At 34.3% G+C, this 20,285-nt stretch overlaps 1 protein-coding gene across 8 annotated transcripts in view; it reads right to left on the reverse strand.

Annotated features, from left to right (window-relative positions):
• The window catches only part of Nbea (neurobeachin), a 554,101-nt gene that overhangs the window by 416,689 nt on the left and 117,127 nt on the right, over positions 1 to 20,285 (reverse strand). For all 8 annotated transcript variants that reach the window (XM_029537485.1, XM_029537487.1, XM_021195277.2 and 5 more), the window contains exons 9-11: positions 19,386 to 19,583; positions 18,713 to 18,846; positions 1,844 to 1,952 (exon numbers count right to left, since the gene is read on the reverse strand). In XM_029537485.1, coding sequence (XP_029393345.1) covers positions 1,844 to 1,952; positions 18,713 to 18,846; positions 19,386 to 19,583 — 441 coding nt within the window. The remainder of the gene's footprint in view (positions 1 to 1,843; positions 1,953 to 18,712; positions 18,847 to 19,385; positions 19,584 to 20,285) is intronic.

A 20,285-nucleotide genomic window follows, 5' to 3' on the forward strand; every position in this document is an offset into this window, starting at 1 on the left:
CTTCCTTTTGTAACTCCTTGGTAAATGTTTAACTACATTCATACTAAATTCAGAAAGGGAACAAGAATAGAAAAGATAAACTGCGAGATTAGAAAGATAAAAAAACACCTAATTGTTCATAAAGTGTTTACTTCGTTTAACTGCTTTAATTTTTTTTTTCCTATTTTGCAATTTGTTTTCACTTTAATGGGTGAAATAAACTTTTAAATGAGATTCAGGTATAGAGATATAGCTCACTGGTAGAGTGCACCCATAGCATGTGGGAAGCTTTCAGGAAAACACACACACACACACACACACACACACACACACACAAAGCTACGGCAATATGAGTGCAAGCATGGTGATTATCAGAAACCTTATTGGAAAAGACCATATTTATGAGTAATCAGAAAATTTATATTTGAAAATTAATGAATATGGTTCACAAAATAAGAAAATTAGAACTCATGATCAAATAAATAAAAATGTAAAAATCAATATGATAATGAAAAAAATTTTAAAATGAGAAAACTTTTGAAATTTTTTTTGAAAAAAATTGTTTTGAAAAATACTGTAAGACCTAATCTATTTCAATAGACTGTATTTTAGATTATGATTATTAAATGTACTGTCATGAGATTAGTAATAAGAGGTATCCATTATACAACTACTGGTCAACACTGCACCAGTTATCTCAGATAAGGCAAGAAAGCCGCAAGAGAAACAGACAGTTATCAAAAAAGGCACGTCATTAGTTTCATATGATACTACTTCTACAAAGTTCTAAAGCAGCTACAGGCCCATAGTTAATGAAGGAGTAGAAACAGAAATAGAAAAAGTTTACATTAATCATCAATAATTCTATTTCTATGTACCTGAGAAGCAAAAACCTAAAAACAAACAAACAAAAAAACCCCAAAACTCTTAAAACATGAAATAACATGTTTGAAAAATAAATAAATAAATCCATCAAAAATCAGGTAAATTTTCTGTACTTAAAAAAAAAAAAAAGACATCCTAAATAATTAAAAAGGTGAAACATGGAAATTGAAGGGCTTAATAAGAATGTCAATGTAACAAGGGAAATGTTTGTGGAAAACTGGTGAGTGAATGCATAGGTACAAATAAAGTGAAAACAGCAACGCAATCTTAGATAAATGAGACAGATGACTATATTATCAGCTATTAAGATGTACCAAAAATTGATACAAAAATCTTGTTGAGTGCCTGAAAACAGAAACAAAATCTTACTGTCCTAAGGTCCAAGTTTACCAACAAAAATGAGATTTTGGTGCAGCAGAAACTATCTTTTCAAACGAATGGATTAGCTACACACAAGGGAATGCACTCAACAATAGGGTTATATTCCAGAAAATCCACTGTAGACAAAGAGGTACAAGGTGAGGATGCAATGAATGTACCTAATCTACTGGAACCTTAGTGTAGTGACATGGCACAGCTCCCCCTTCCCTAGTAACTGTGCTCACTGTAAGTGTAGCTCATGTCTTGTCAATGTAGCAACTGCATGGGTCATGACTTTCTAAATTGAGTTTTCATGAGACAGACTCTTACAGTGTAGTGCAGACTACTCTTAAACTTGTACCTCTCCTGCCTCAGTCTCCCTAGGCCTACAAGAGAATTTTTCTAAAATTTCTAGTTTAATTCAATTTTCTTCACATTATGCCAATGCTTACATTCACAGCATAATATAAAATGTTCTTTAATTATCAAACGATATTACCACTGAACAATCATCAGTTTATCATGAACTGAAGATAACTTAAGAAAATATGACTAGTGATTGCCAACTATCCAGTGACCAAAGCTACACACAAAAGCCACCAGTATGTGTGTCACTTACCTTTTCAAGTAAGTAGCCAATGACTAAAAAGCCTTTTCCGCCCAGCATCTGCTCTTGCATGGCTACTGAACTTTTAAGCAGTTCAACCAGGAATGCCAAAAGAGTAGCACTGTGTGTAAAGTACAGATAATTCATTTTGTAGTCATTAAATATTTATCAAAAACATAGTATTCCATTTCAGTAATTTGTTTGCCAAACAGTAACAACAAACAAATTAATCTCTATCCTTTTTTAAAATGGTATCTGGCTTTTATTATACAAGCATGTATTATCTTCCCACAAGCAAGAGAAGATACAATTAGTTTTATCCTTCAAGTTAAAAAACAATAAATTAAAAAATAACTATGTATAACTTATTTTTGAGTTAAGCATAAAATGTATCTATACATACACAGAAATATATATCACTCTTTAAATCAACCTGACATAACCATACCACTATTCTATAATATATACAGTATCATAATATTTAAAAACAGGCTATCAAAAATTTTAAATATGCACAGGACATTTTTTGTGAAGAACATAGCTGTTTTTTTAGCTATTGTTCACATGGTTTATAAAAATCAACTAAAGAAATGTCACATACCATGTATGTCCACACATACCCTCAGAAAAGTTCATGAGAGCAAAGAAATGACTCATGTATTATAGAAATGAAAAGTTGTTAAAATTAATTACATAGTGTACACAAACACATAAAATCAGATAACAGTAGATACCAGACAAAGTTAAGCAATTGGTATGTACACTGAATGAATGAGGAAACAAAAGGAAATTGATTGCAATGAATTAGTCTTTGATAATGTTTTTCTTCACAAGTTATATATTTTCAACCAGCGCAATGACACAAGAATGAAAATAATACAACCTTCATTATGAGTACTTAATGCAATTACAATAAATTATCTTATACTAGACTTTATCATGAACTGAAATAATATCTAGCTGAAGTATTTTATAATATACCTTAAATCACCTATTTATACTAAACAGAACACTAATGATTCTTGAAAGTATTTCAGAAAATTTAATGAGGAATGCTCAAAAATCATTAAAGAAACCTAGCTAACTAGAATTTTAATTACTTTAGCTCTCCTGGTTTCAAAATAAACGATAACAGACTTCTCCAATAATTCGGAAATTTTATGTGTTTGTTTGTTTGTTTATTTTACTTAACTCAAACATTTTCTCATGACAAGAACCAATAGCTAAATGATCACTACCATTATTATAAAAAATGATGGCTGAACAAACTACTTGATATTCTAAAAGACATACTACCCAGAAATAAGGTACTTTATCACAGGAAATTAAAGCTCAACCATATTAGCTAGCCCTACATAATTAAACCACACACAGAAAAATGAAAATTAATATTACTAACCAGAGATACTGTTTTTACTTTGTCCTCAAACTTAGGTATTTTTAAGAAAAACACAACTAGCAAGGAATCCCTTGGGATTCTGTAAAGAAGCTATTAGGCAATCTAGCATATTTTAAATGAATTGAGTCAACCGTCAAGCCCACTTCACAAATACTTGCTTAAATCCTCTACTACATATAACACTGTGTTTAAATGTTTGAAAATAAATAGAGCTACTGCATAGATATTCCACAATTTCCCACCTATACATGAATTAGGGGAGTGGATTCTTAAGCATCAGAACTGTCAAACAGGAAGAATCAAGTCTGCCTCACAGTGGTCCCTATGATACATTAAGAAAAAAGCAGGAAGTATTCTCTGAGAAAAATCACACACATATGCAGAACCATATGAAATTACAAGGACTTTTATAAATCTTTCATATCGCAAGACTATCCATTTGCAGTCATGTCATGTATAAACTCAGACCTCTAAATACAGTGGCACTCCAATGCAAAAGCAGGATACATTTGGTATAATCCCAAAATCTGAACACAAGACCATGCTGTCTTTGAAACATTGATTCCACTCTGGTATTACAACAGAAACTCAAGTTCATTTACTCACCAAAGTGTTTTTAATTTATACCTAAGACCAAATGCAATAATAATACCAAATCTTTTCAAAAAATCTTAAAAATAAGGTATTTTTTGACATGGTGGACTTAATAGTAAATAGATGGCCATCTTCGAAGAGGTACAATTGCAAACATAATTTAACAAACTTACCAGTAACTAAAATGCATCGGATTGCTGCAGGGCTCACAATAAACTTGCAAAATTCTTTGTACTGCCATACAAAATTTCTCTCCATTCTTGCCTATTTCCAACTCCCCTAGATACAAAGGCAAATATAAAGGATACTTCAGCCCATTCCTATATCTCCTGCATTCCACTTCCTGTCTAGAACACATCAGTTCATGTGTAGGTCTAAACATATAGGCTAAACCAAAAGTCAAGCAGCTCTATCAGCCAAAACTAACACAACATAGAACATGCCTGTGCAAGCACAGCCTCAGCCAGGGACAGAATGTCACAGGGTTCCTTGGCAGATGAGACAGTATTAGTTATTATGCAGTGATATAAAATTGTTAACCCTTCGGATTAAAAGTATTATACTCTTTGTAAGTAAAAATTCTACTTTAGGAAGGATTGAGGATTTTAAATCCTGTCTCCTTGAAGAAAAATGACATTGATAAAAAAGTATTCTGAGAAATTTTCCCTTGTAAACTTAATTATCATCTTCCAATCTTAATAAGCTTCTTGAATAAGTTAGCAAGCAATATCCACTTATAATTATTTATGAGGGATAAAGTCCAGGGGTAGAAGAGGTGGAATGACAACAACGATATTGTTTTGCCCGGGCCTGTTCACCATCTTAGTAGAGAACAATCAACCATCTGGATCAACACAGGAGAATATTTAGATACTATATATGTCGATAATTTTGAATGAAAATACATACACCATATTTTCATTCCACTAAGATGTATGTGAATACAGACTAACTTAGTCCCACTGTCTTTTCCAATTAATGTTATGAAATAAGTAATATACACTATTCCTTGATAGAATTAATAAAGTTTTATTATCTTTGGGTATTTTAGTATTCAAATACAAAAGATTGCAAAGACCTGCCTTCTTATAATTGAAGTTAGGAGAAATGAATAATCTCTGAACATTTCTAAAGCAATCTCATATAAAATAAATTATAAATATTTAATTTTTATATTAAAACAAAAAAGATATCATACATTAGTTGGATTTTAAAATAAACATCTTTTTATTAAGAAGAATGTAACTAGCCTATACAAAACTTAAAGATTTTTGCTGAGACCCAACACCTCTTCTTCCCCTTTACGACGGTATATTTAATATTTTAAAAACCTACAGGCAAAATGAATGTCAAAATGAAGTCAGAAGTAGGTTAAGTTCCAAGTAAGATTTAAGATTTTCCTTAGTAAATTCTTTTGAAATTCTCTTTTCATCTCTTTAAGCAGCCAAATATTAAAATATACTAAAATCTTTCTAAGACTATTAAAATTACATAAAATACTTACTATAACATAGATTCCAGGCTATGCCTGTCACCCTAGTACATAGAGACTTGTACTCTGCTACTTGGGAGGCCAAGGCAAGAGGATCATTGAGTGTGGGGTATAAACAAAGTTCAATGATGACCCAAGAAACTTTGTGAGACACTGTCACAAATGTAAAAGAAGGCTGTGTTTCAGGGACATAAGTAAACGGAGAAATGCTTGCCTAGCATACAGGAGGCCATGGTTCTAATTCCCAGCACCTAAGAAATGGCTTTTAACAAAAGAAACAATATACTAGAAGAGTTAAACCCCTTACACAGTTCAAATGAAAAAGGTCTATTCCAAACGTTTTGAAGTACAAGTACAGTTAGCAGTTTTTGAACGTGGTGCTCTTAAAGACATCTCTTCAAAGGTCACTGGATATGCTAGGAAACACTGAAAACATCTTTAGTGCACACAATGCAACCTGACTCAGTGTGCACAGCAGCTTCACACCGAAGGAAACTACTTAAAGGAATGAGCAAATGCAACACTAGTAAAAGGGAGTACAGACAGAAGGTATGGGTGATACCACAGGTATCCTTTGCTATCAAGTCTCTGTCTCGTGCGATTTAAACATGCAATAGCTACCAATGTTGCACACACTGAAGAGATTCAGGGGAGGCTTTCTAACACTCAAGTCACTAAGCATTTATATCTTCCTTTGTTATAGACTGTGGCTTTATATTTCAACATCCTATATTTGAAATTCAAAAAAAAACTTTGGAGACTAAAATTTTACTACTTAGATGTACCAATGAAATAAACAAAAATGTTAAATGTATACATTGCCTGGAGAGATGGCTCATCAGTGAAGAGCACTGGCTGCTCCGGCAGAAGACCAGGGTTTGGTTCCCAGCACCGATATGGTGGCTTATTTGTATCTCCAGTCCAGGGGATCTGGTACTTTCTTCTGGCCTCCATGGGTACCCACAAATTAAAATGTCCTTGTGCTCACCCTTCCGCTTTGGACTCACAGCACCTCAACATCTGTAACGTAGCAAGAATGCTTCTCTGTCACTACTTTTTAAGAAAGTCATGTACGTGAAGAATGTCTGTGATCTTCCAAGGTTCTATTCAAGACTTCCACATATTACCCAAATTTGAGATTTTTAATTGATAAATGTTTCATGGTAGAAACTGAAGAGTCACTTTGGACATCCATTCATTTCACAAGGTTTCTAGTATGGCAGTGTGAATAAAATGACTATAAAAATATAGAGAGATGTTTGTTCGTGAGCAGTTTGTACTCTTTTCTCATAAATAAAACCAAGGAGTAAGAAGCTCAATTATAATTGTATATGGCTTACTTTATACAGAACTGTAAAACTATATTCCAAAAGTGTTGTACCATTTGGTAATCCCACTGATACTGGGTTCCAGTTGTGTCACATCTTTACCAGCACTGACAGCATAAGAGAAAAAAAAAAAAAAAAAAAAAAAAAAAACCTCTAGTCATTCTACTAAGTACACAGTGCTATCAAATAATGATAGCCACTATCAGCTACTCATGTTGAAAACCTTGAGCTACTCTGACATGAATGTTACTAAACACATCTTGATTGGATTGGTTTTATATTTGAGGGTTTTTTTGTTTTGTTGTTTTGTTGGTTTTTTTGTTTGTTTGTTTGTTTTTTCGAGACAGGGTTTCTCTGTGTAGCCCTGGCTGTCCTGGAACTCACTCTGTAGACCAGGCTGGCCTCGAACTCAGGAATTCACCTGCCTCTGCCTCCCAAGTGCCGGGATTAAAGGCATGCGCCACCATGCCCGGCTTATATTTGAGGGTTAACAATGCTTTGTGAACACTTGAAATAAACCCTTCTTCAAATAAGCAATTGGCTGTTATCTTTTTTCAATCTGCAGCAGGCCTAAGACCTATTTAGCTCCAGTCCTTGGCCCCATAAACCCTGCTGAGCATGAGCTCAATCTTTTAGAGTAGAACCAACCAGGAAGTGGTTGGCTATTCACATCTGTGCCACTACTGAAGCAATAGCTATCTTGCCCAGTCAGGCGAATCTGCTAAGTGGAAGGATTCGCAGCTGGGTAAGAGTGACTATTGCTTTTCCCTCCAGTAGAGTACACTTCAGCATCATAAGAGATGGCGAGTCGGGATAAGCTTCTGAATGAGTACTAGCTTGGCTCATGTATTACGGCCCAGACGGTTATGGTGTCTGGAAGAGGCACTGTTCCCTATATGTATGCATTTTAGGAAGCTTTATTAAAGTAAAAGTAGAGTTTTCAAACTGGGAAAGCCAGTATGGAAATAAGCGAGAAGGCTCCTCAAAAACTAGTGGTAGACTCAGCACATTGCCCATCTATCCACCACTGTGGTGCTTTGTATGAGAATGGGCCCCATAGGTTCATAATTTGAGTGCTTAGTCATGAGAGAGTGGTACTATTTGAAAGGATTAGGAAGTGTAGCTTTGTTGGATAAAGTGTGTCATTAGGGGTAGATTTCGAATGCTGGAGCCAGGCACAGTATCAGGCTCTTCTTGCTGCCTGTAGATCATGACGTAGTACTCTTAGATACTTCTCCAGCACCGTATCTGCCTGCATGCTGCCATGCTCACTGTCTAGATGATAATGAACCAACTTTCTGAAACTTTAAATCAGGCTAATTAAATGCTTTCCTTTATAAGAACTGCCATAGCCATAGCAGCTCCTCACAGCACCAGATCTCTAAGGCATACACCTTGGGCATACACCTAAAAGACACTATATACAACCACAAAGATACTAATTCATTTATGTTTACTGTTGCTCGAACACAATAGCTAGGAAATGGAAATACTCTAGGCTTCTATCAACTAATGAGTGTAAAATGAAAATGTTGTGCAATTCCACTGGAATATTATTCAGCTGGTTCAGAAAAATAGTACCATGACAATTTCAGGTTAGTGGATAGATCTGGAAAACATGATATTGAGTGAAGAAAACCAGATACAGAAAGAAAAATGTGTGTTCTTTCTTATACGTGGAGGCTGGTTGATTGACGCCTAGAGTATTCCATCAACTAATGAATAGATAATGAAAATGTGGTGCATTATGATGGTAGTTATTACTAATTCTGATGTTAACTTCCTTGACCTTATATATGAAGGCTGCATTTCCAAATTCCATTATACTTAGTCATCAACAAAATGTGAGCAGAAGTCTCTAGTGGGATACAAAGGTAAACAGTCTTTGTGTAATTCTCTAATTTCTTCTCCCTATAAAATAAATACTGGATCAGGACCTAAAACTCTAAATCCCCAAGTTAACTGTATTTTTCCATATTAACAATATACCTTTCTTAAAGAAAGCCACCAAATTTCATGTGTAATTTGACACTGCATTTCCTATCCTAACATAAGCTAAGCAAATCTCTAACACTACATTCTACTTCAAAAACCAAATGCTATACTCTACTTCAAAGTTTTGTCCCACTAGTCTCTCCTTACTTAATTCTAGTTCTTCTTTATCTAGATATTATATATTCTAGTATACTTGGCTTAGAAAACCACAGCAACACCAAACTTGGCTTAGTTCTTACAACACTTTGCAGAAGTTACTCGAAATACTCGATGCCAAACACTTAACAAACATAAACATTGATTTGTGGAGAAAATTAGATTATTCTATTAATATGAACACTATATTAACGCTGATTCATGAGAACAATGTTCAATAATTACTATTTTCACATACAACTCCAAAACAGCTTTTTTTTCCTTCTACAACTTCTCTCAATTGGTTCCTAAAAATTAGGAAGTGCAACTTAAGTACAAATCCTAAAAATCCTTCTATGCCCAGCCAATATAAACCGATTTTCCTCTATGGATTACATTATCCTTACTCAAGTTACTCCAGCTCTGGACAAGAAAACAAACAAATAAACAAAATCAAATCAAAGCAAACCAAACCTGACCACTTGAAAAAAGTAAAGGCAGAACAAACCCCATTTTCAAAAACTTCATGCATTCTTATGTAAATAGACTAAAGTCTGTAAGAGTCACTGGACAAGTATTTCTTATATGCATCATCTGTTCTTAAATGAAACAATCAAAAGTTTAATTTTGAGAAACCTGTCCAAGTCATGGAGTTGAGTCTGTCAGCACATACATATTTCTATACTTCTCATGAATATCTAGATCTTGGCTGTAATACCAATGAATGTCATGACTCCTTTTGGGGCTCCAAAGTCATTCACAATTTTACAAACTCAAGATTAGCAAGAATTTGCACTTCTGCTGAAATAAAAATCTCACTGCATGTTACTCTGATGGCATGTTAATCAATTTACATAAGTAACAGCTTCTCCCTCCTGTAATTGTTCAGGATATTTACTGTAGACTATGAGCCTCTAAGGCATTCACTGCAAATCACATTTTGTTCTAGGTATTAATAGATCCTGGTTCCAAATAGTTTTCTATAAAAAGAGTAACTGCACATATTAATGTTGTAATATGTTATCTTTCAACTGAGTAATGTTTAAATTAGCTTAAGTTACCTACATCCTCATGTATCACTTACACTATGGTAAGGACATCTTAGCTATCATTAATACCATGCAACAGCATGTCAGAGCCTCTCATTTCCAGCCAGTTGTAACTCAGTGCCTACTGATTCTGTTTTCACTGCTTTTTCCTAGTTTTAAGTTCTAAACTTTCCTTATGTGAAATCAGTCACCAACTTTAGTAGAAATAATAGTTATGTTTTGGATGTTCCTACAAACAAGGTTTACCTTGAGCACTCCAGCAATTGTTATTAATAGTTTTTAGATCCCTTTTATTTTATGTGTGAGTTGGCACATAGAGAATATCGGTACACTCCAGAATTTCTCTTGTATCCCTCAGGCATGTCTGTCATTTCTGCTGTATTTTCCAGATATGCAACATAGGAAAGCATGTGAGAAACAAACAAAATCATCCCATTCATTTCTTGGAAACTGATGAATATTCACAATTAATTTCTCCCCATGAAGAACTGCTCAAAACCACAACTTTTTAAAAGATGCTTTGATATTCTCCATTCACAAAAGCTGTTAATAAAAATCATCAATGCTTTCCAGTTTCATGAGGTCCAATTTATCAATTCTTCATCTTACAGCATGAGCCATTGGAATTCTGTTTAGAAAATTTCCCCCTGTGCCAATGAGTTCAAGGCTCTTTCCGACTTTCTCTTCTATTAGATTCAGTATATCTGCTTTTATGTTGAGGTCCTTGATCCACTTGGCTTTGAACTTTGTACAAGGTGACAAAAATGGGTCTATTTTCATTCTTCTACATACAGACAGCCAGTTAGACCAACACCATTTACTGAAGATGCTTTCTTTTTTCCATTGTATATATTTGGTGTATTGTCAAAGATCAAGTGACCCTAAGTGTGTGGTTTTGTTTCTGGGCTTTCAATTCTATTCCATTGATCAATGTGTCTGTCTCTGTGCCAATACCATGCAGGCTTTATCACTATTGCTCTATAGTAAAGCTTGAGGTCAGGAATGGTGATTCCCCCAGCCATTCTTTTATTGTTAAGAATTATTTTCACTATTCTGGGATTTTTGCCTTTCCAGATGAATTTGAGAATTGCTTTTTCCATGTCTTTGAGGAATTGTGTTGGGATTTTGATGGGGATTTCACTGAATCTATAGACTGCCTTTGGTAGGAAGGCCATTTTTATTATGTTAATTTTACCAATCCATGAGCATGGGAGATCTCTCCATTTTCTGAGATCTTCCTCAATTTCTTTCTTGAGAGACTTAAAGTTATTGTCATATAGGTCTCTCACTTGTTTGGTTAGAGTTACCCCAAGATATTTTATATTATTTGTGGCTATTGTGAAGGGAGTTGTTTCCCTAATTTCTTTCCCAGTCTGTTATCATTTGTATAAAGGAAGGCTACTGATTTATTTGAGTGAATAAGAATGGATACAGAAAATGTGGTTCATTTACACAACGAAATATTACTTAGCTATTAAGAATGAGAACATCCTAAGTTTTGCAGGCAAATGGATGGAACAAAAAAACAAAAGAAAACAAACAAACAAACAAAAAACCATCCTGAGTAAAGCAACTCAGACCCAAAAGGACGTGCATGGCATGTACTCACTAATAAGTGGATAGTAGCCCCCCCCAAAAGTACAGAGTACCCAAGATACAGTCCACAGAACTCAAAAAAGTCAACAAGCTGAAGTGCCCAAGTAAGAACACCTCAGTCCCACTTGAGAGAGAGAAGAAAGCAATCACAAGTGGAGAAGGAGGGAGGGACTTGGGAGGGAAAGTTGATGAGGCAGGGGAAGTGAGGGGGAGAGGGGAACCTGGTCTGGTATTGGGTGAGGGAAAAGGACTGAAGCCCTGAGGGCCAGCAGAAAGAATGGAAACAGGCAACCTCAGGAAATAGGAGTTTGGGGGACCCTACAGAATGCATCAGAGACCTGGGAGGGGAGGGACTCTCAGCACTCAAAGGGAGGGACCTTAGATGAAATGCCTGACAGTAGAAAGAGGGAACTTATAGAGCCCAACTCCAGCAGGAAGACAGAACATCAAGTGAGGGATGGGGTTGCCATCCTACAGTAAAAACTCTGACCCATAATTCTTCTTATCTGAAAGATAAGAAGGGATTGAAATGGAAAGGAGCCTGAGGAAAAGAAGGTCAAGTGACAGGCCCAAAATGGGATCCAGCTCAAGGGGAGGTCCCAAGGCCTGACACTATTACTGAGGTTATGGAGGGCTCACAAATAGGGACCTATCAAGACCACACTCTGAAAGACACAAAGAGCAGCTGAAAGAATCAGATGCAGATATTTGCACCCAACCAAAGGACAGAAGCTGCTGACCCCTGTTTTTGAATTAGGGAAAAGCTGAAAGAAGCTGAGGAGAAGGGTGATCCTGTAGGAGGACCAGTAGTCTCAATTAGCCTGAACCACCTGAGATCTCTCAGTCACTGGACCACCACACAGGCAGCATACACCAGCTTATATGAGGCCCCCAACACACATACAGTAGAGGACTGCCTGCCAGGTCTCTGTTCATTCAGAGATGATGCACCTAACCCTCAAGAGACTGGAGGCCCCAGGGAGTTTAGAGGTCAGGTAGGGGGTGGGGACATCCATGTGGAGACAGGGGCATGGGGAGGAGGTATGGGATGAGGAACAGTTGGAGGGCAGAAGGGGGGGGGTGAGAATAAAATATGGAGTGTAAAAAATTAATTAATTATTAAAAAAGAAAAATATATAAGCACTATCACTCTGAAAAAAAAAGCTCAGATTCACAGGAACATTAATGAAGGTGAATTGCAAGGGAAACATCTAAAGTGAAACAAATGTAATATGTTTTCATCAGACTGTATTAGATATGTCAAAAATATAATTCAAAAAACAAAAATGTGTCTAGGATTTATACAGAAATTAAATAGACAGATATTCTAAATATTTGTGAGATAGAAAATTGCAACAAAAATAAACTATTATTATTCTATGAACTATTGGTGGCTAAGCATATACTTTTTTCTGTTTTGTTGGCAGCAATCTATCTGCAAGTCTGTGGGTTTGTTTGTTTGGTTTTTTTTTTCATTTTCACCGTAGATTAATGGTGTCAAGACAGTCCTTTTACAAGGACTCCTTTATAAATTCAGATGACTAGTGCCAGTGGATCCTCATCAAAGTTCTACTGTGAGGGCCAGATGTGCCCTATTCACAACCACACAAAAAGCCATGGTAGAATAACCAGGCAGAACCTGGAACCATGAATACCTGCACAAGACCCTTGTGCAAGACATTCTTTTCACAGGAACTTAGCAGTACAAACTTTATCCTTGGGTTCCTGATCACTAGCTAGTCCACTAGAAATCCTTGAATCCTCCTATTTATTTCAGCATTGCCTGCACTGTATTAAAGTGGTAACTAGTAAACTTGGCTTTCTGAGTTAGAAAAGACCCATGTGACATCTGCAACTGCTTTCAGCACACTGTAACCTCAAAGAAGACATCACCTCCAAACCTTAAGATTTTCTTACATGTTCACCTTCATTATCTTTCAGTTTAAGAGTTACCATATAATAGTAAGAGATAAGACTTAAAGGCATACCACATAATAGTAAGAGATGATGTTTTTTACTGTCTCTGTCAGCAGGTATGACCTCCATGTAAGTCCCTAAATGATACCCCCAAAAAATAATATCAAAGCAATCCTTCAAAGGCCTTCTTTGCTTCTAAAAGTGAGGTCATCAAGGGAGCAATTCTCAATGATGTTAACTGAAATTACATGTATGGTAGATGAACCACAAAGAAAAATATAACACATCTGCATTTGAAAATAACACATCTGTATTTAACCTTAGTGACCCTTGACTCTCAAAAACATTAGTTGAAATTGGCTTTTCTGTAATAGTTTGAAAATTGCACTCTACAGAGGTAAGGGCATATCAACAGATGACGAGTTTGCTCGCACATACTGAAAGACCTAAGGTACTAACAAAGGGCATGTATGTGCCACTGATGTTCACAAACTAAGACTTTAGTGACATTCAGTTTCTCAGTCTTCCTGAAGAAAAATTGAAAAGCAACCAAGTATTAAATGAGAAAGGAAATAAAAGGATTTATCCTTCATTTATCTATGAAGGATTTTAGGGAACATTTTAGAACGAGTTAATAATGACACAGTTTACATAAATATAACAAAAGAGATTGCCCGCCATCTATTATTTCCATGTGCTGTACCTAAGTAGTTTCACTTCAAAGATGTTTTCCTCATCAATTCAGTAATTCTTTTAAATAAAGGCAAACAAGCAAATGTGACTATTAACTGCAGCAATATGTTCTTCCATAAATATATTTTAAAAAAAACAAGGAAATAAAATTGAATAAGTTACTTTTGTAAATATTTAACAAAGTATTTAAATAAAACTCAAAATAAAATTGTTAATAATATTTTGTATTTACTCCACTAGGAAAACAATATCTTATACAAATACTGGTTTTACTTCTTTGGCTTAGCACACACAACCACAAGCTATGGTTTAGCTAGTTGAATTTAAAGCCCATGATACAAATCTAACAATTTATATATTGTAGTATATTTTCCTGAATTAAAAATCATAAAAAGTTATGTCATATTTAAAAATACAGTAAAATAAGATTAAGGTAGTTATATAATGAAACATCTAAGTTTAAAGATAATTTTGATGCTTTATATATGACAAAAGAACTAATTAAGACTAATTATTGCTAAGAGAACATAAAAATCAACTTAATTTCAGTAATAATTTTGCTAAGTCAAGATAGAATGATTTAAAATAGAAGAGAATTATTTAACTTTACTGAACAAACTCGCAAGTTCCAATTTTCCCCTTGTAAGAAGCCTTTTGAAGCACGTGATCACTGATGCAATGTCCTATGAAATTCTCTAAGTGTGAGTTTTCTGAAACAAGCTACAGTTATAACTAAAGCTAAAAGACCACTTTATTTAGGAAAAACAGACCTACACAATTTCATTTAAATTATTACTTGATATTAATTTTTAAATTATAAAATATTATGGTTTAAGGTACAGCTAAGAATGGGATTCTAGAAGCATTCATAGGGATCTGCATGTGGCTCTGAACTCAGAACTCTGCAATGAGAAGGCTTACATCCACTCACTAAGCTCGTATGGCTCTGTGAATGTTCACTTCCACTCTTTCTCATCATCAGGAGGTTCTGGCTGCATCACATAACACATGTATAATACCAAAAATATTTTATTGGACTATAGTTTACAGGGTTAGTAGATTATTTTCTTTATGTTGTACAGAAAGAATGTATTGCTGGCATATTTGGTTATTTGCCTTTGAAAAGTCTTCAGTAAACTAACAATGAAAGTGTCTTTCAGATGGAATAGACATGACACGAGAATAAGTACTCAAAGAATATCACATACTACTTCTACCGACTCATGACCAACACTATGATCTGCAACCAACGAATACAGGAGAGAGTTGAAACCAAAAGAACATTTACCTTTGCACCACATAATTTCTGATAAAAACTTCCAATGTATTTTTGCTTCATAAGAAAAAAAACATCAGCTTAAAGTATTGGGCTTAAAAAATATTTAGACTAAGTCACAGTAAAGCAAGAATGTTTTAAATGTATTGCCTAACATTTTAAACTGCTCATTGTTATTTCAAAGTGTCTAATTTTATCTGAACCAAGATGAGATCAAAAATATTTGTATGATTTGTTTTCCATGGGAATGAATAATTACTCAAGGTAGTTAATAATTGTAAAAGATAGAAAGTTCTATCAATACAATACAGTGGTCTAATTTCCTTATTGAAAACAGATTCCTGAACAATTCCTACAGCTACTGCAACAAGCTATTTGACTCTGCTCAGTATTAGTCATCCACTAGTCTATCACTTAACAGCTTTACAAGCTCGTGAAGGTTACACCCATGTGTTTTCTTTATTGGAAATCAAGACAAGTCTTCAGGAGATGAAGTGCTTTAGTAAAAGGTAAGTCCAATGGCCAACTTAAGAAAACCAATCTTAAAATGTTCGGGCTTCTGAATCTGATAATTTTCATACTGTCCTAACAACAGCAGAAACTCAAGCTCAAGTCCTATTTCAATACTTGAGTAATTATGTAACAAATAACATCATTACTACAAAAAAAGATCACATGTAAGAACTATGAGCCTTTGGTACTTTATCTTAAAAAGAAAGATGACTTGTATAATCACTTAGTTCATTCACCCTAATAACAAACCCAAAGGGCACAAGTGATCTACTGACATATTTCTTGTACTTATCTTAACTCTAAATCTCTTTTATTCCATGGTTATACTGGTACACCGTATGGTATGAAAGCACTAATAATAACAACATACTATAAATTGCACTAATAATCAGTATCAAGGTCAGGATTTGAATTCTAGACTGAGTTACCTGATAGTTCAGGAAGTGAGTAATGATATAATAATGCAACATTCAGGATAAAAATAAAAACAGGAAATTCATCCTGCACAAATAAGTTACACTGCTAGACATCAGAAATCAACTTTATCCTCAGTAAGTTTAACTTTGCATCCGCCTACACTAAACACAAACTCAGGTTACAGAACAGTAAAAAGTTTTATTATAAGGCACTGTTTGTATATAGAAAATAAAATACTTCTGAATGAAACATAGAAACCAGAGCAAAACTTTGCTGCAGCTTAGCTCGATTTCCCTTAAAAGCCACTGAAAATGAAAAATTATTGTAACTTTGCCATATATTTATTAAACAAACTTTTTCAAAAGTATACTGCAGTTTCATTAGAAAATTAAAAAGTTTTAGGATGATTCTTATTTGAAATAAGTTAATACTGGCTAAAATAAGATAATAATCTTACTTTAAGATTCCAGTCATCATTATAAGTAATCATCATAAAATGGGATTCTATACACCCTCACATAGATAAATATCTGTATTCATCATTGAGGAAGAAATGCTGTTGCCTTTAGCATCTTAGGAATAAATGGCTCCCTTGCTGACACACTGTATTATATCCTGATTCCTGTGAAAAGTGAACTTTAAAAGACTGGATAGCTGACAGCAGATGTTTATAAACAGCATGCCTCAGAAATCAAGGACTTTGAAATATTTAATGAAATAATAATAGGTAGGAATCCAAGGGAGCACACAATGGAATCCCAGTGTCTTAGAGACAGATAATGCATTGTTATTAAAAAGGACTACAATATTTTTCCTATGACATGTTTTCTATCAGTTATAAACTAATAACAAAATGCACATCTTTATAAGTTGGAAAAACTGAGGTGGATGATAAAAACAACGAATAAAATCTAAAAGCAGAATACTGACTTTTCTACTTTCATCTCCTTAATAAAATAAATAAAACTTAAATATTAAAATAAGTATATGCACTAAAATGAGTTCTGAAGAAAAAAATTCCATAAATAGTGCTTGAAAGCCCAACCAACCACTATATGTGGTATTAGCACTAAGATTTTATAAGAGCTAATCATAAAGCAATATATTATTATAATAATTTTATTTATAACACTCCAAACTATCATCTTTCTAAACCTTCACTGAAAAATACAATCTCTTCTAGGTAGTAAAATTATAAATGCCAAGTAATTCTTAAGGACTGGTTAAATAGCAAGGCATTTTCTCTGTTTTTTTCTTCATAGCATTTACTTTAAGATATAGGTCATAATGTATTATACTCCCCTTAGATGATAAACAAAATATTTTTTATTTAAATTCAGGATCATGAAGCATGTTTTTGTTTGTTTGTTTGTCTGTTTTCCCTAAACTGATCTATTCTAATTTCCTGGATCAAAATAAGCAAGCATTCAGTGCAAAGTAACTGCCCAAAAGAACACACCCTCAGGTTTCACTTCACTTCACAGGTCTTGACATTCAAATCTCCAACCTTTATATTACATTGAAATAAAATAAAGGATAACCCATAGATGGGCAGTGAATGCCATAAATACTAGATTTACATTTAAATATGTTTTACGAAATGAGACTCAATACAGAAACAATAACACTATCAATACTAATACAGAAGACTTCAAAGTCAACTCAGCTAACTTGAGAAAATCATGCCTTACATTTTACTAGATCTTAAACTTTTCCCACAACTTTAAAATGCAACAACCCATTAAAAAGTTAACATGTATGTGTATATATTCATTAAGTCTTTCTTTATTATTTTGGACTGAAAAATAATGTTTGTGTATGTAACTCAAGCTTAAAATCCACAGCAAAGTGGCTATATAATGCTAAAAAGTATCCTCAATACCTTAGAAAATACATGAAACAGAGCTTGATGTATAAGGTATTTTTAATAAGGGAAGCAATAAGAAGTAAATACAAATTCAACCTCATAAAAGACATTTCACTTTTACCTGAACATGAACAAACCACCATTTTTGTGTCCCTCAAAAATGAGGTATATTTAAAGAAAAGCTTATGTTACCTAATACTGTTCTAATCTTAGATCATGGTGTTGCATTACAAAATGAATAACTCTTTAAGCTATAAATATATAACTTATTGAATATACCTCACCTTAGTTAATATAATCTTATAAGACTGTGAACATTTGCTATGCTATGGCTAAGTTTGAAGGTAAATAAGTTTTTTCCTTAGCTGTATATCATACTCACTTTATTACAGCTAGAATTATTTCTTTCCCTTTACAGAAAAAGATTTTTTATGATAATTGTTTTTTATATTATGCATTCAGGCATATATATATATGCCTCAGTTCTAAAAACATTCTTATTAGCACTTTACAAAAGACCAAAAGCTGTAATACATTACATGGTATAGAATACGCCATGAAGAACCTAAGAGTGCAAACAGTAGGATATGGTACAGCAAAGAAAACTTACCAGACAGTTGTTTCTACTTGACTGTCATTAAGCTGTCGATTGTCCAGCTGGGCAAAAAGTGGAAAAAGTACTTGAATCCCTCCAATTGAATGGATTGCACTATGAATTGAATGTGTTACTATAGCTTTCACATCCTACAACCAAGACAAAAGTATTTGTTAAACTTCCATGACAAGATTCCTGTCACTATTTCTTACCCTAGGTATCATTATATGGCTAGTGTATCCTGAGACTTAAGAATTCTCAAGCATGTACTTATCGATAGGCACACATGTGTACAGTAAAAATGAAGTATCTTTGACTAGTCACTTTTAAAGCCTGAATAAGCTAAGCCATTATTCTAATCTATGAAGGCATTCTAAGTTATTCTAGAAGAAAGTGTTATTTTTGGATTTAAGGACATTCAAGTAATTTTCAAGTTGGCAGATAAGAATCATAGTATTTTTTATACCTAGCAACATCATGTTCAGGAAGTCAACAGACTTTTATTTCAAAGGACATAGAAACACATGATAACAGATGGGGTAAATTTCCAAGTCAGTCAAAAATCTGAAGACAAAAATTCGGTTTACAAAAGCAGAAGCAGCAGTAGCATTTGCAGGTGAGCAGTGCTTGCTGTGGGAAGGAATACAGGCTGGGTGCTGGCAGAATGGGTCCAGCCCCGCCCACCCACCTGGAGCATCAGTGCATGTGGGGAGTGCACAAAGATGGATGCATTTTCTTTTGGTGAGGACTCCAGGCAGAGCTGAGCATCAGTGGCCTTGGCATTGTAGGAAAAGGCAATACTGCTGGCAAGCTTCCCGTCATACAGAACCTGCTTGTGATGCTCTGCCAAATGAATATCACTCTCAGATTTAAACTTGAAGGTACTCTGTAAAAATAAAGTTTCATTAATACTCTTTTTAAAGAATCTTTAAGGACTTTAAAGCAGAGAAACAATCGCAGGAATGATTTCTTGTGTTCCCTCCAGTATCTGGCCCTGCATCCCAGTGTTGCATATCCTGCTACTCTCACTTCAGATATGAAAGTTGTTTGATCTATGAACATTAAATTTTTAGACTAACTTAATTTTTAGATTAACTCAAACTCTTAAGAACACTGCAGACCAAGCATATTTGGACAAAATTCAAACAGTTTTCTACCTCTGGCCTGACAACTCTCTGTAGTGTTTTCTTGTTTTGTTTTGTTTTGTTTTTGTTTTTGTTTTTGTTTTTGTTGGTTGGTTGGTTTTTCAAGACAGGGTTTCTCTGTATAGCTCTGGCTGTCCTGGAACTCACTCTGTAGACCAGTCTGGCCTTGAACTCAGAAATGAGCCTGCCTCTCTCTGTAGTGTTTTCAACTCCAATCTGGATGAAAACCTCTAATTACCAGATGTAAATCAAGACAAAGGCAAAATGAGCAATTAATCACATGTATATTAAAGTTATAGATGGTACTTTTAAATTAAAATGTTCAGTTATTTCAATATTAAAAATAACCAGTGCTGCCCTATTTGGATCAGATATTTTATTCTACTTAAGTGGAATAAAGAACATTACTTCAAATTTTAATTACTTTTTTAAAGCTCACTGCT

The sequence above is a fragment of the Mus pahari genome, chromosome 4, assembly GCF_900095145.1.
Source record: "Mus pahari chromosome 4, PAHARI_EIJ_v1.1, whole genome shotgun sequence".
NCBI classification, from domain to species: Eukaryota; Metazoa; Chordata; class Mammalia; order Rodentia; family Muridae; genus Mus; species Mus pahari.